The sequence below is a fragment of the Periophthalmus magnuspinnatus genome, chromosome 5 (assembly GCF_009829125.3).
Source record: "Periophthalmus magnuspinnatus isolate fPerMag1 chromosome 5, fPerMag1.2.pri, whole genome shotgun sequence".
Taxonomy (NCBI): domain Eukaryota; kingdom Metazoa; phylum Chordata; class Actinopteri; order Gobiiformes; family Gobiidae; genus Periophthalmus; species Periophthalmus magnuspinnatus.
The window spans coordinates 31111475-31127604 of NC_047130.1; the positions used below are offsets into that span (position 1 = coordinate 31111475).

The 16130-nt window shown below is 40.9% G+C and overlaps 2 protein-coding genes across 2 annotated transcripts; one reads left to right on the top strand and one right to left on the bottom strand.

Moving 5' to 3' along the window:
• Positions 1-2919: 2919 nt before the first annotated feature.
• On the bottom strand, positions 2920-7055 carry LOC117371055 (amphoterin-induced protein 1-like). Its single transcript, XM_033966646.2, has 2 exons — positions 6936-7055; positions 2920-6316 (listed from the first exon to the last, which is right to left on the bottom strand). The coding sequence occupies exon 2, from the start codon at positions 6252-6254 to the stop codon at positions 4731-4733; it is 1524 nt and encodes a 507-aa protein (XP_033822537.1). The 5' UTR covers positions 6255-6316; positions 6936-7055; the 3' UTR covers positions 2920-4730.
• A 5619-nt stretch (positions 7056-12674) lies between these two features.
• LOC117371260 (G-protein coupled receptor 61-like) lies at positions 12675-15700 on the top strand. Its single transcript, XM_033966902.2, has 2 exons — positions 12675-12897; positions 13732-15700. The coding sequence occupies exon 2, from the start codon at positions 13901-13903 to the stop codon at positions 15293-15295; it is 1395 nt and encodes a 464-aa protein (XP_033822793.1). The 5' UTR covers positions 12675-12897; positions 13732-13900; the 3' UTR covers positions 15296-15700.
• Positions 15701-16130: the final 430 nt, after the last annotated feature.

Below are 16130 nucleotides of genomic sequence, written 5' to 3' on the forward strand. Positions count from 1 at the left end.
CCGCCTTGGAAGACAGATTTGTGACCTTTTGTGTTTCTGGAACCTTTTCGAGGAGGAGAGGGAAGACAGCTGCAGTTTGTCATGAGCTATTCATGAGGCCAGTGCTATTGAAAATGGCCTAACCTTAGAATACTTTTGTAGATTTATGATTACTGCTCAGATGTGGCTTCTCTGGAGCTGTGGATAACAAACTTCAGTATTCAACTTCCTGGTTCCTTAATTGACCAGCCAGGTCCTGCTCTGGCTCACTGGAGCACTGACACAGCACTGACACAGCACCTGTGAAGGAGCAATGCTAACGTTTGTGTAGTTGCTTTTGGAGTGAAAGGAGCTAGTCAGACTTGAGATACAACTGATGGTGAAGAAAATCGTGACCCTGAGACAGTTTGGTTTGTCTTAAATTGGGACATCAGTCGACTGTAGATATAAACATTTGTTAAGATACTTTTCAAATGTACTGTGCAGCAAAATGAGAAGCAAAAACTACAACAGGATGTTTTCAAGACATGGGACCCTTTTCCAGACCCCAGTGTCCCCTGTGTACCCAGAGTGTAACCGTGGTAACGTATTTGAAGTAGAAAGCACTGGTATGTATTGCAACATCAGCACATGAATTTACCCTCTATTAATAATGGGCTGTAGTTGTTGGCCCACTTACTATAACATTTTGACCTACAAAGTACCTACACAGTTTCACATCCATAACTAAATGTGGCCAGGTGACGGGTAATTAAGTAAATTGGTAGTTTATCAGATTGTTTAATAATTAAAAAGTTTCAAATGCAAAGAGAAACCAGACATGTTTGCGACTGTTAACATGACAAAAATATACAGAAATTTGGTTTAACAGCAATTAGAGTTTAAGCGTTTTGTACTGCTCCCATCTAGTGAGGTACTGAAAATTTAAAATCAATTGAAAAGGCAAACTTTACAATCTGTTCCCACATGTAGCCCTTATGGTAGCTTTTACCTTGTGCTGCAATGATCCTCCACTAAAGTGAATTCTGTGAGTGTGATTGACAAATTGCTTCATTACATTTCATTTAAGATGTGCTGCTAAATATTTGTTAATGTATACTTTGTTGCTCAAAAGTGTTTAGTTCCAGGTTCCCCAGAGCTGACAGTGCAGGCAATGCTGTGGTGAGTATAAACTTTATCTTTTTCACACATTTATTTATTTCTAAATCTATTTTTTTAAATAAAAAAATGCCATGAACAGAAACCCTGTGTAATATCTGTCTTGTATGTGAAGCACTTGGGGAAATTTGCTCTGGATTTTACTCAAAGCATACTGTAAAACACATTGAGTTGAAAAAAAATTAGATTTTATATATACTATTGGTGTGATAATCTCAAATGTACATTACTTAGTTTTCTCAGCAAAAACCTTCAACAATGATTATAGAATTTACCACTAGATGGCGCGTGGCCCTCGGGACTGCACACTTCCTCTTGTGGATGTTTCGGGAGGGGTCAAAAATGGGAATGACTCATCTTCAGCATTTACACGTGAACCACCAGCTCAACTACAAACACTCACACCTTCTCATGAATCTGTGAGATTCATGAGATTTCCCCTGTCTCCTTTTCTAATTATAATCTGCCATTTAATAACGAGGCTGTATTTGGTACATATGCTCAATTCAATTCGAACACAGCCAAACTAGCCTTTAATATACTGCTACCCAATTCACTGTTGGTGTGGATTTATTCTGTGCAGGGGTAAGTGTGAAGCAACCAGGGAGTTTTTAGTTTGGTGCAGTGCAGTAGGGACTAGGACACTTGACATTGCTTCATCTTCTTGCCTGTCTGTAACAGATTCAAGGGAGTAGATATAACAAAAATAACAAAGAAATTCTCTGATCCTTTCTGAACTCGCTAAGATCTCATGCAAGTTTTAAGGGCCATATTACACTATTTTCTGATTATGTTATAATGTTCCTTATCAAAAACAGACCTGGAGTTGTGTTTTGTTTCATTCACACATGTTTAACACACAAACAGCGTATTTAAGCTGAGTTCTCTCAAACTGACAACACTGTTCCACCTTGTGATGTCATGTGGTCATACAGGAACTGCACCACTCTATGACCACATGGCACCATTAGAATCATTTGGATGATTTCAACCCAGGAATTGCCAATCTTTGCAGAACAAAGGGTAAAAGGTAGCAGTTAACTTAAAAACTACACTGCTTGATGGCATGATAAAGATGTGGTGTGAATGAAACAAAAAACAGCAGGTAAAAGGTATGTTTTTGTAACATTAGAACATGGCTTGAGTCAATGTCCTTTAAGAGTAGAGCACATCTTCTAGAGGACAAAGTGAGACATCTTTGTATTCTTATTTTCAGAAGAATTTCAGATTAGTTCAGGCCCGTTTTAGTGCATTTGTCTATATTTACCAGTCTACCTTTACATTCTCCACATCAGTTGGGACCTAATTAGGCATTAGGAATCATTCCAAGTACAACTTCAGGTGAATAGATGTTGAGAGGAAATGACTATAACATGGTTAAAATCTCAAAAACTTTGATTTTGCATAATAGGCCTGCTTTAACATTCTCAGACATTACTTACTGAGATACACATTTTTTACAATTATTATGAGAAGTTTTCTTGTAGTGAATAAATGGTAAAATCTCTTAGGTATTGTATAACTGTGACCTCAAATGAATTGTCACCTTAAACAGTACATTATTCCTTCTGTATCAAGTCATGTGTGCTTCCTGTCCCAGGATGGGATACTTATAATTTTAGAGCCAACAAACAGATGAAGCAGATACACACGCGATAATCGGATTCCCTGTCCCAGCTCTTTCCACTCCAGTGACCTGTGGGCTCTTCCATTTCACCCTCAAGTGAACAGCACAATGCCATTAGAGTAACTGTGAAACATAAGCCAAGGCTGCACGAACTTCAACAACAAGGCAGGTACACTTTATAGATTTTGAACATAATTACAATAGGGAGAATATAGCAACAGTCAAGAATACATTTAACAGACTATGCCTGTCATTGCACACATATTTAACATGATCCACAGTGCAACAGTTACAAAGGCAATACAGTAACACAAGACTGTTTATTCTTTGGTAATAATAAATTCATTCAACATTCAATGTACTGTCTAAAGATTGATCAGCCATAACATTATGACCACTTTTATTCTCTGGCTTATTTCCTCTAAGACCCATATAAATAAATTTAGCAACAACTTATGACCTACAAGTATTGGAATTGGCGCTAGACTCCACATCCCCACATGCATTACATTGTTTCACTGTCCCCCCTTTGGACCCCCCCCCTCTCAGGCCTGGAGTCGCTAAGCCATCTCGATCTGGTCTCTGTGAAACTCAAGGACAAAATGTTCACCAGCTGCGTGATAACCCCCCACTGTGTCATTTATTTGACCTGTCTGTGGTCATAGTGTTGATGACTGATCGGTTCATTTGCATAAAAGAGCTGCATAATTAGGTAGGGTATGTTCATATATGGCTACCACATTCGCTTTGCTTAATAGAATCCTATGAAACCATTTAGAAAGCACTTTAGGGGAAATGTTGATGGTTGTCCATATAAATGCTACATGACTGCTCTGTTGTAAGAGGCTATTTCTGACTGCAGTTTGGACCGAGTGAGTGGAAGTCTAATACCCAGAATCTTTCATGTTACTCTCTGTCAATGCAGTATCTCCTGGGCCCTTTGCTTTCAGGCTGAAATCAGCCCTCCAATATGGCGGCAACAACATTTGCATAAACAAACTTGAACTTTTCCAGTATTATTCTAACCTAATGCACAAGTAACTTGTTATTAATGAAAATGATTTCAGAATTGGAAAAGTAAATGTGAAGTCCACATTTTATGTCCACAGTGGCGTTATTGGCTACTCTGGAAGTAAAAGCTACTTTTTGTGCTGCCCCAAGCCCATCCCAAACCTGCACAAATGGAAAGGTTGCATAAGAATGGCTCCTAGTCTTAAAAATTATAATCTGTGGAAATACTGTACAAGTACAAATTGAGGTACAGAGGAGCCTGTTAACTTCACTGCAGACATGTTGTTGTTAGTCTATGTTTGTCTCTTATTTTTAGTGCATTTTGCAGTAGTCTAGTGTTTTTTTTCCTGTCTGTTAAGTGTCTTTGAGTTTCTTTTGAATAGTTCTGTATAAAATGCATGTATTATTATTATTATTATTGTAAGTCTATATACAAATAAAACTCTAGCTTTCTTTTCATCTGATGGCTAGATGTTCCTAGTTCTAATGCGCAGTTTTACAATACTGTATTGCTGTGTTGAAAATATGCATAGCTAAATATTTATCTTTATCTACTGCTCTATAACGTAAAAAACATAATGTACTAAAATAGGTGACTGGGTGTGAATTCCACCTGAAAGAAATTGTAACATATTTTCACTAGGTAAGAGCGTTTCCTCACAGAGTTACAACTGCAAGGTGCAATGTACTCTGACAGGAATGTAAAACAGAATAATGTCATGATGAACTGACCCGAGGCAGCTATGCATAAACATATCAGGCAGCATTCTCAGTGTATAGAAATACTTTAAGCAAACTCAAAATGCCATCCCAAATGCCTTCATGCACACATAGAAAGATAATAAATATATACTTACTTCTGTCCTTATGATTAATATGTAACCTTTTATATTTCTAAGAACTTGCTTGCCACCACTAAACGTGTTCTATGTTTGGAAGAAGTACATGGTGATATCTAAACCACCATTGGAGAATACAAGTGCCCAGAGCGGCCCACACCTATGTCACACTTCTGTCTCTCTGTGGCCTCGCCCTGCCACTCCTCATCCTCCTCTCCAATTGGGTTCAGACGCCCATTCTGCTTCAGCTGCTCCTCCATGAAGCCCACATGTTTGTACGAGAAGGTGTGGCTCCCCAGTGGCGGCCCTGTGTTGTCCTGGACCTTGTTTGCGATGCTGACGGTGGAGGAGTGCAGGCTGTCTCTGGGGTCAGTCTTCTCCAGATCCTGTCCTGGGCAGCAGGGGCAGCGGCACGGCGTGAGGTACAGGTAAATCAGCACGAAGACCACTGTGATCAGACAGCCCACCAGAGTGGTGTAGGCGGTCTTCAGGTTCTCCAGCCCCCCGCTCATAGTGCCATTGAACACCACCACGGTCACATATAGGGTTTCATTGAAAGTCTCTCCAGAGGCGTAGCAGGTGTAAACCCCAGAGTCCTCAGCTGTGAGTGGGCCAATCTGCAAACTCCCACCATCGAGCATCACAGCCGTTTTATGAGCCGGGGACAGTGGAGTGTTCCCAGGAAGCACCCAGTTCTTGATCACGTTCCTCTGGCGGGTGTCACATTCTAGAACCAAGAACTGCTCCAGGAAAGACTCTCTGTTCATCACCTTCACCTCGCTGCAGTTCAGGTAGACTTTGTTCAGGTCCATGACGGCCATCTTCTCCTTGGGTGAGCCTGGCAGTACACAGGTGTGCTCGTCCTTGTAATCTGTGGCTGAGCTGAGCTCCATGTTGTACCAGCGGGCCACCAGGTCATACAGCTCACAGCTGCAGGGCACGGGGTTTCGGTGGAAGTACAGCCCGTTTTTGATCCAGGCCGGCAGCTCCTGCAGGTCATTCAGAGGTAGGTTTTTGATCTTGTTCCCAGACATGTCAAGCAGCTTCAGTGTCTCCAGTCGGCTGCGCTCTTTGACCAGCTCCAGGGGGAAGCGGGACACCTGGTTATTGCTCATGTAGAGTTTCTGCAGACTCATGAGGCCAGCAAAAGCCGAGCGGTCGATCTGGGCGATTCTGTTATTGTACAGCAGCAGCACCTCAAGGTGCTCCAGAGGCTCAAAGATGAACTCATCGAGCTGCTTCACGTTGTTGCAGGACAGGTCCAGAAGGCGCAGTCGGGTCACGTACACAAATGCCTCGGTGGAGAGGAAGTGCAGCCCATTGTGGCTGAGCTGCAGCGTGTGGAGGCGCCCCAGTCTGTAGGGCGTCCAGTCTGCCTTTAGTCGACTGATTGAGTTAAAGCTCAGGTCTAGGGCGGCAGTGAACGAGGGGAGCTCCATGGGGATCTGGGTCAGGTTTGTCTTGGAGCAGCTGATGATGTTGCTGGCGCACACACAAGTCTTTCTACAGTCCAGAGGTGTTGGCAAAAACTGGGAAGGGATGGAAGGCATCAGTAGCAGAAGAGAGAGGATAACAATAAGGTATTTCCTCCTGAGCAGCTCCACAGAGGCATCATGAGAAATACAGCAGGACACACCCATCTTCACTGGAGTCTGGGTCTGGACTAATGGATGGTGTCTTCCTCACAGTGCAGAGTCCAGAGCTAAAGGCGACACAGAACAGTCACTGTTAGTCTACGATCAGGGTATAATTAAAGGTGGAGACAAGCAGGTGGCAAACCCTTCAACACAATAGTTACACAGTGCCCATTAGAAGTTATTACTGAACCAGCATAGAACTTAAAAGAACTCAAATGTCAATCATTCTAGTGCACTCATTCACTTTTAAGAAGTTGCTACATTTTAGTTGTTTATAGGCTTATGATATTTGAGTAATTTACACATAATGCAATCCAATTCCTGTTCAATTTCTCAATTAATCTCACTTATCATAAAGTAATTAAATAAAATCACTAGATCTTTATTTAGATTTGAATAAGCCTACCTTCTGCAGAGACAAAACCAAGATAATTGAAGCACATTAGACTTTTACAGCAAAGGAAGTTACCCAGCGCGGTCCCCTAAAATTCCATATCTCAAGATAAATTAAATACAGCAAATATGTAAAATGTAGTATTCTACTCTGCCTGCCATCTGAAGGAGTCCATATTGTGCATCACAATTAAATATACTGCCCCTCCAAATATCGACTCGCTTAATATAAACTGAACCCTGAAAGTTAGTCCCATCTGCCGCGTTGCTATAGTCTGGTCAGTGGTTTACCTTAGTGGCAGTGCGGGACCGTGAAATCCCACATGTCAGGACCGCCAAATAAACAGCAGTCCGTGTGGTCTTCCATCGGGACCCTCCAGGCTCCACAGACCTGCTCCTGCTCTAAACACTGGCCGGAAGAGTGCGGTTTGCGTGAGGAAACAGATCCGAGGCGAGATCTTCCCCTCCCTCTTTCTCTCCGTTATTTATGTCCCATTGCCAACTCGTAAAAACACACGTGAGCTTAAAATAAAAATTCAATCTAAAGGAAATGTATTTAAACTTACAATCAAAAGGAAATGTATTTAAACTTACCATCCGCTCTATAAATAAACGCATAGCATACGCGTACCTTTTCCATTTGGCATTGTGTCATTCCCACGTGTGATTTCCTCTGAGAGCAGACAGTGATGTATGATCATTATGATGCCGCTGCGGTGAAGGACGGGCACAGGCTTCACATGAGAACGTGAGATGCATCAAGTCAGGAGGCTGTGCGTAAAAGCGATCAATAAAGAGACAGAGCGCAGAGAAAGCAACGTGAAAAGAAGTGTGATGTGGTGGCTAAAATGTAAGGTCTTTGAGGTGGAGAAGCGGTCTGTAAATTGATTATTTTGGCTTTAAATGTAGGCCTAGATGGGCCTAATATAAATGATTGAGCAACATGAATAAGACTTTGCTTGCATCAGGTTGTAAAAATGAATGATTAATGGACCAGGGGACAACAGAACATGTGTCACAACCATAAATCAAAGGACAGTGATTCAAACATGAGTCAACATTAGACTGCTAATGAAAAATTGTACTAAGATTAAATTGTAAATACATGGTCTGGTTGCTTCAGTCACCACAAGACCCCTTTTCTCAAGGACACAAGTTCAATATGACAAAATTACCACTTGAAGGTAGCCCATAGATTAAATCAAGGTTTTCAAGATTTACTGGCACTGTAGTAAAGGTAAATATAGCCATCTGTAGATATTTCAGGTGACTGTACTAGGTCTCCGAAATATGGATATTTCACTGCTGAAAAGAGAGATCCAAAAAGGATATCCACAAGTTGAACCTTATTACTATTTGTAAAGGATTAGGTTTACAAAAATGCCACTTTAATTGCACCAACAATTGCACCTGTGGAATTGGATAATGACACTATTTTTTATCTGTACAAATTTCAACTTTTTTGAAGAAAAATTTTGAAACAGGAGTTGTAAAAGTGATCTGCTGAATAACAAATAACCTAAGCCTTAATTAATCATCAAACCACTTAATTACGTGTAGGAATGTAGGAAAGTGAAAACCAAATGGAAGTGGTGACGAGAGAAGAGGTCAAAACCTCAACATGCAACACCTGTGGCTGACAGGCCATGTTGTAATTAAAGCCTAATATATGAGTCTAAGGATTTAGGACAAGATGGCTAGATCAGGTCAAAGTCTAACTACAAGTAGGTGATACAAGGACTAGACTAGAGACCTATAAATTGCAATGTTGTTAATTCCAATTTTAAATGCTTTACTTTTTCTTGGCTAACATACTGAATCAACAATGGAGCTTGTGCTGGGGGTTGGTGAAAAGAAACCAAGGTCTCATTGCAGGTAATGTCTAAATCAGATAAATCAAGTAAAGGTCACAAAATGGTCACTGACTACATTTAATCATCAGCTGTGTGATCAGACTGAGACAGGAAGATGCAAGACAGTGCTGCTGCTCACAGAGTCCAGGGTAGGCTATATAATCTTATTCAAAGCAAAATATCCATATGCACAGACAAGTCAAGTGTGAATGGTCTGCTACAACAGCCATAATGCATAGTTATGTAATAATGATGGTACAGGATCAAATTTAAATTTCAATAAAATAAATTAACTACTGATCCAAACAATATTTTACGTATACAAAAACATCTTATAACAACACACTGCTTTTAAATACTTATACACTAACACCCAGACTTGTTTTTGTGCTGTGTCCCTTGTCACCACCACAGCCTGTTTACATGGCGGCTGGCCCTGTACTACACATCCACAGTGTCCACTATCAGTAATGTGTGTTTGGGTCTCATATGGACAGGCAGCTGCACTGTGTCTCAGGAGATTTGCAGTCCTCTTGTGCATTATAAATGAGGTGCACTGCTGCGACAGGGTAGCAGCTCACCCAGGACATCCCATCAGCTAAATGAGCCCTGCTGCCTCAGAGACTCTCCTGTTTGCTGTTGGAAATAAGTAAATGATTAGTATTGAGTGTTTTGTTTGGGGAGATTAACATTAGAGGAATTGGTGATGATGAGGTACATTGTGTCTGACAGGCTGGAGTGACACACAGGACAAATTACTTATGAAATGTGAAGGAGGGTCCTCTGTGTCATCTAATATTAATGATGGTTTCAAATGGCATCTGAAGTAAACAATAGCCTGGTCACATTGTGCTTGAGTGATTTTATGTATGCAGTAATTAAGTCATTAGGTCTATGGCTACTGTAAATGTAAACCAGGTTATTTTGATCACTGTGGTTCAGCAATAGACAATGCTGCTGTCCGGTCATGTTTCTATAACAAGTCACAGAATGCAATACTAAGAAAGGTGGAGTGTCAAAAGAGCCCTCATTCAACAACACAGCACATGCAGCTCTTGTATGAAGCAAAGCGAAACTACAGCTGTCTACTACAAAGCTTTGAACACAGTGCCTATGCTGCCACCATCTGGACAAACCTCTGCCAGTTTCAAATCTAAAAAAAGGATTGTTTATAAACACTTAAACATGGAGCATGTAGAATTTGTATTTCAGATTTCATAAAGATAATGACCTGTGTGTCCAGATATGATGTAAACATGTTCAAATCAAATATAGCTTTTACTGATATCAATTGTAATGTTGAGTTATTTTACAAAAAATGTATAAATGATGGCCAAGATGTTCATGTGGTGTTTTGGTATCAAGCGGATCATAAACCAGTAGAAAATAAATCAGTCAGGTTTGCCATGACCTACTTTTGCAAAAGGTGAAGACTGTAAAAGACAAATGCACAAAAGAAAAGCTCTGTCCTATCTCATGTTAATAACAATTTGCAAATGCCATAAACTCATTTTTTTTACTTAATAATATATTTTATATTCCCTTGCACAGGCCTTGACCAGTGCACTTTACAAACCACATTTTCATTCTTTTATTTGCAGCTCTATGTGTTTGAGAGTGCAGCGATGTGAACCGTCCTCTCTTCAGTGTCTCCAAGGCAACATTCATTACTTTGGCCTCACAGCATTTTAATAATGTTTATAATATTTATATCCAACATGAAGATCTGATACATGTGTATATGTAATAAATAGGTGATGCACAAATCATCTGTAGCCTTTTTTCTAAACACTGTATGTGTGTAAGCTTCTGTGCTGAGGGTTGAGGCATGTTTAATCCACCTTGATATTTGCACATCCAAATTTACGCTAGTTATAATTGGCTGTGAGGTTCTCCAGGGTTAGCGCAGCATCCACCATCCTTTTTAGCTATTTCTGAGTGCAAATGTAGTGTCTATTTTCACAGTTGCCATAGAAACCATTGTATTTGCAATGGCAGTGATTGGTGCTGCCAGCAGAGCTATTTTTGGCATGAATCAACACCTGATATACACAATTATAGACACACCGATGCAAGTATAAGTAAGTGTATACAGACGCGCAATCAGGGAGCTAGACCAAAACAGTGGTCCTACACATCTAACCTGTGCTTGGGGATTTAATTTCTAGTTCTAATGTGTCTTCAAAACAAGTAGAAGCTATTTAATAATCAATTATCAATTATCAGTGCATTTAATAAGTAACTAAAGAGTGAAAAGAACTAAAATAAAATGTATTTGAAAACTAAGTGTGCCTTTATTCATGCCAAGGAGTAAGTGTGGAATGGCATTTTGTGTCGCCTCTCTGCACTCTATGTAACTTGGAGGGTGTACCAGGTGTGCTTGTCTCCTCCGAGATGTTACTGTTTTGTCTGGAGTGTTCCACAGTATGGCATTGAACTCATCCACATTCATAGAAACAAGCAGGTTGGTGCCACCAGTCCAAGCTACAGGTCAGATCTGTGGAGAGGTGAGCCTGCTCACTGTATGAATACATGTTTATCAAAATATTTTTGAGCACCAAATACACCTGTAATTTAATAAATGTAAGATCGAAAAGTTTAATACCATACTGTGGAACATTCCCGTAACTAATAACAATAGCATTTTTAAATACTGTACCTGTTTATATTATGTAGGCCTACATGCTATGGCTCCTTTTCTCGTCTAAGGTCACAATAATAACACAATAATTTGTATCTTTTTTAATTCAATTTATCCTGGCTTGGAACTGGCACAATGAAATAAATAAACACCATGCTATCTCTAAAAATCCTAAACTTAGCCAGTGCCATTATTACAACTAATTCAGGAGACTTGTAGCAAATGTGTAGCCAAAGGAATTACAAATGTAGATTATAAAAGTAGATTATAATAACAGGAAACCTTACAAATGCAAATGCAAACCACCCAGCAGCTCGGTGCTTGCTCTTTCACTGGAGTAGCCTTATCCATAATAGGCCAGATTTCATTGTCCTCTGCAGACACCGCACACTGTATATGAGGACCATTGCCGTGGCAACCGGACAACAACTGTAATTTGGAGGCCACAACAGCAAATCTTGTCAGCATAAATCTTGTTTTGGAGGACACTGTTTTATCATATTACCACAATAAGCCAATTTGATTAAAATATAAGTAACATGTTACATTCTAATTTGTTACATTCTCCCTGATTTTATACATTTTTTTGATATATCTCTCACCTCTAAGAAACTGTTGCATGCTTAGTGACGTTTTTGCATATATGCACCTTTATAACATTGCATTCGCTTGTGTAGATGGATAAATTCACCGTAGTGGAAAACCTTGTAATGTCTTCCCCCAGCTTTTTCAATTAAGGTTTAGGTGTTCAGTATTGAAATAGATTATAGATTATTCCCATTGGAGAAATTGGATGTGGACATTCAGGACATTCAGGAGAACAGTGCTCTTTACATAGTGATGCAGAGATTTTGCTTTCAACAACTAATCAAGGTCGCACACTGAATTTGAAAAAAATATTGCATTTTATATTATTGTTCTCTGCACTATCGTATATAAATAATACTGCACACCGTTGGTGAACTATGGGCTTTAGATGGGAACAACATTAGATAGTAAGTCGAGCAGATGTGTTTATAGCATGACTAACTGTAATAGATGTATTTTAAGATCCCTACATACATACATGGCATTCTTTTCCCACTTGCAAATGCTTGTGAGCATTTAAAATGTGCACTAAGCTGTGAGCTGAATCTTGATTTCTTAAATCAAGATTCAGCTCAAAATCAAATGTATTAAATCAAAACATCAAATATAATCTAATAACCATTGCTAGATTTGTCCAAAAAATCGTAATTTTTTTTGACAAGTAACATTTTTTTTTTTTTTAGTATGGCCAACTAAAATGGAAAAGCACAACCCATTCTGCTCAAATTGTATCATAACCATCTTTAATAATAGCCTAATTAGATGCAGCTATTTATATACCTCAGTAGCAATGAATTTGTGTATGTGTTAGGTGTGACCGGTGGGGCACTAGGACCCTGTGAAGGAGGCGGCTGGTGCTCCTGGCTGCCTCCTGCTTCATCTCTGCAGTCACTGAGAGTGGAGGAGAGCAGGAGCTGAGCTGCTGTGCCTTTGGAAGCGTTTTAGCATCACCATTGTCTCCCCAGTAAAATATGTCTACCACCTTTGTCATCATCTGGGGAGAGGATGCAAGGACAGACACATCAAGGCTTGCCTACAGGAACAACACGTTTTCAAAGAACACTGATTGATGTCCACTCCACATTGAGCTTGAGCAGGGGAAGCTACCAGTTTTCCATCCTAAGAGACCAAAAGCAGCAGACAGCAGCATCAAGAAATACTTTTGGATCAGGTACATATTTTTTTTTCAATTTCCTCACAAATGTAAGGTCATGTTTTCAAAATCAAAGTGTGTGTTACAATGCATGGACCCAGCTTTTAAGAATGGGTGTAACATGGCAATTACTAAAACATAAACGTGTAGGTGGTAGATAGATATGACTAAACCAGGGAAGAGGCTTAGACTGAATTGGGAGTGCCCATGTTAAGACAGGATCCAGGTGATGTGACAGGTTACTGCTGATTTTCTGTGGAAGAAAGCAACATAAAATAGTGGCATTGGTTACATATGGGAGTCAGGGATTTCATAGCTTCATAGAACAAACAAGCAATCGCACCTAGTTCTACAGGCTATTATTGTACCTGCCTCCTACCCACATGCTAATCCACTACACCTATGTACACAGTATCGAGGCCTGGAAAAATGTGTGTACATATTCAACATGCGCTACGAGGTATGAATGAGGTATGAAAGAGCCATTAAACTGGTATAGTCACTGAGGTGTAAATGGGTTTGCAATAGATTTAAGTTATTCCAATAAGCGTGTATGGTAGAAATGTTGTTATCACCTACATCTAAATTTAAACTGTATTGTACAAGTAAAAATAAAGAACAGTTTTTATGTAATTTCATGTTTGTGTAAGCATACATATGAGCATAAAATAGCTAAGTACATGTAGCAGTTCATTCAACTATGAGAACCTGTATCTTAAATGTTGATATGGCTATTGCACAATTTAAGGAATTTCACAAACCTATAAATTTAATGTATTTGTGTTTGTGCTTGTTTTATGAAATGATTATACTGTACTTAGATACTAACGAATGTATTGTTTTTGTTCTTAGGGAGTGTGTACCCTGATGGCCAGTCATTACTCTAAGTCACCCACCTCTGGACTGTCTGCCGCCTCGTGACCTTGTTTTAAGCCACTGTTTTCCATCGTTCTTCCTGACGCAGAAGGATGGGTGATGGGCCTGTGAGCTGTCCTACCTGCCTGCCTCGTCCCACCCTTCAATGGAGTCGCTGTGGAACTCCTCCCAGTCCCCACCACTGTCCAACTCTTCGGCCTCCGCTCTGGCTGAAGGGTGGGCTGTGTCCCAGGCTCTAGCTCTGGTGGCCATGCTGCTGATGGACCTGGTGGCAGTGGTGGGGAACGTAGCCGTCATGGCGGTCATTGCTAAAGCCCCTCAGCTCCATAAGTTTGCCTTTGTCTTTCACCTGTGCTTGGTTGACCTTCTAGCCGCGCTGGTTCTCATGCCTCTGGGAATGCTATCGAGCCGGGCCTTCTTTGGAGAGGCTCTGTGCCGGAGCTACCTCTTTCTCAGTGTGTGCCTGGTCAGCGCTGCCATTCTATCCATCTCTGTCATCAATGTTGAGCGCTACTACTACATCATACACCCTATGCGCTATGAGGTCAAAATGACAGTGGGTTTGGTGACCTCTGTGTTGGTAGGCATCTGGGTTAAGGCCCTCGCCATGTCTGCGCTGCCCCTCATTGCCTGGTTGCTCCAAGGAGGGAAAGCTCCTCTGCTGGAGAGTGGGGGTGTGGGAGCAGGTGGGGGTCCGGTCCCCTCACCCCCGACTCAAGGCCACAGGCGTTGCTCCCTGCATTGGACAGGAGGGGGGTCCAACCGCTTAGCTTTCATGGTTCTATTCACACTTGTTTACTTCCTGTGTCCACTACTTGTCATCCTTGTTGTGTATTGCAATATGTTTAAAGTGGCCCGTGTTGCAGCAATGCATCATGGGCCTTTGCCAACCTGGATGGACACACCTCGTCGCCAGCGCTCTGAGTCCATGAGTAGTCGTTCCACCATGGTCACCAGCTCTGGGACAGGTACCGGGACAGGCAGGGCTACCCCTCAGCGGCCCTTTGGAGGTGGGAAGGCGGCTGCGATCCTGGCTGCGGTTGGGGGTCAGTTTCTGTGCTGCTGGTTGCCATATTTCTCCTTCCACTTGTACTCTGCTCTGGCCTCCAGCTCCCCGGCTGCCCTCGCCTCACTAGAGGAGATTGTCACCTGGATTGGGTACTTCTGTTTTACGTCCAACCCCTTTTTCTACGGCTGTCTAAACAGGCAGATAAGAGAGGAGCTGGGGAAGCATTTGCCTTGTCTGTTTCGACGCTCTGGGGTGGAGGTGGAGGAGAGGCTGCCCAGTCGGGACGGTTCCATAGAGGAGAACTTCCTGCAGTTTCTTCAGGGCACTGGGTGTAACTTGGACCCCCAGAACTCCCACAGCACCTCAAGTCCCAAAGGAGAAGGCTGCTGTCCTGCGGCTCAGGCCCCACTCCCTGAGCCTCCGCAGCCAATCCCAGTTGATTTCCGTATTCCTGGACAAATTGCAGAAGAGACCTCTGAGTTTACTGAGAGTGACCAAGTAAAAAACAATCATATATATACAGAAAACTAAACTTTCATCACAGGCGCTGTATTTTTTGAGAATAAGTCTTCAGATCAAATGTGTTTCAGGTGTTGCTTTAATTAAGGTGTATTCCTCTTAATGCTACAGAGCAAGATGTTTAAAATAACTGAGTATGCACTTTGCTTCACTAGTTTTAAATGGATATAAAACATCAAGAATTTACCATACAGTAAAGCTTTTGTACGCATTTTAACAGTTGAACAGGGATTTAATATTTTATGTTGTTTTTTCTGATGGCCTTCCATGTAACCACTCAGCTCTGTACAGGAAACTACAACTCAGTGAATGAACTGTTGAGATTTTGTGTTAGTCAGTAAGTTTACATTAAAACAGATCAAACTTGGCAACATTTGCTCTAATATAAAACTATTTGAATGTGATCATACTTCTGTAGCACTTCCCTATTGTTATTTCACATGTAAGCCAATTGTTGTATGACATTTAAATTGATGTTGACTATTTGAAGTAGCAGATTACTTAGAAATTACACATTAAAAGTAAAACATCAAAGCAGGGTGTCATAATCTATCTTTAACTGGCCTTGATTCACTAGAATGCCCTCAGTGATATTTTCTGCCAAATCACAACGCACAAAACAGTTTACAGATGGATCAGTGTTTCTTACCCCTGATCTTCTCATTATAAATCTGATCTGATGTAGTTACACCTTTGGGTCAATTTAGGTGTTAATTTTATTCCATTCTGTACAATCATATCTGCGTAATGAAAGACTACAGTATTAGGATATTCATTACAGTCCACATGTAATTTGTTTCATTGTACCTTTTCTTGTGTATATTGGATCACCTCAGAATTCATGTGC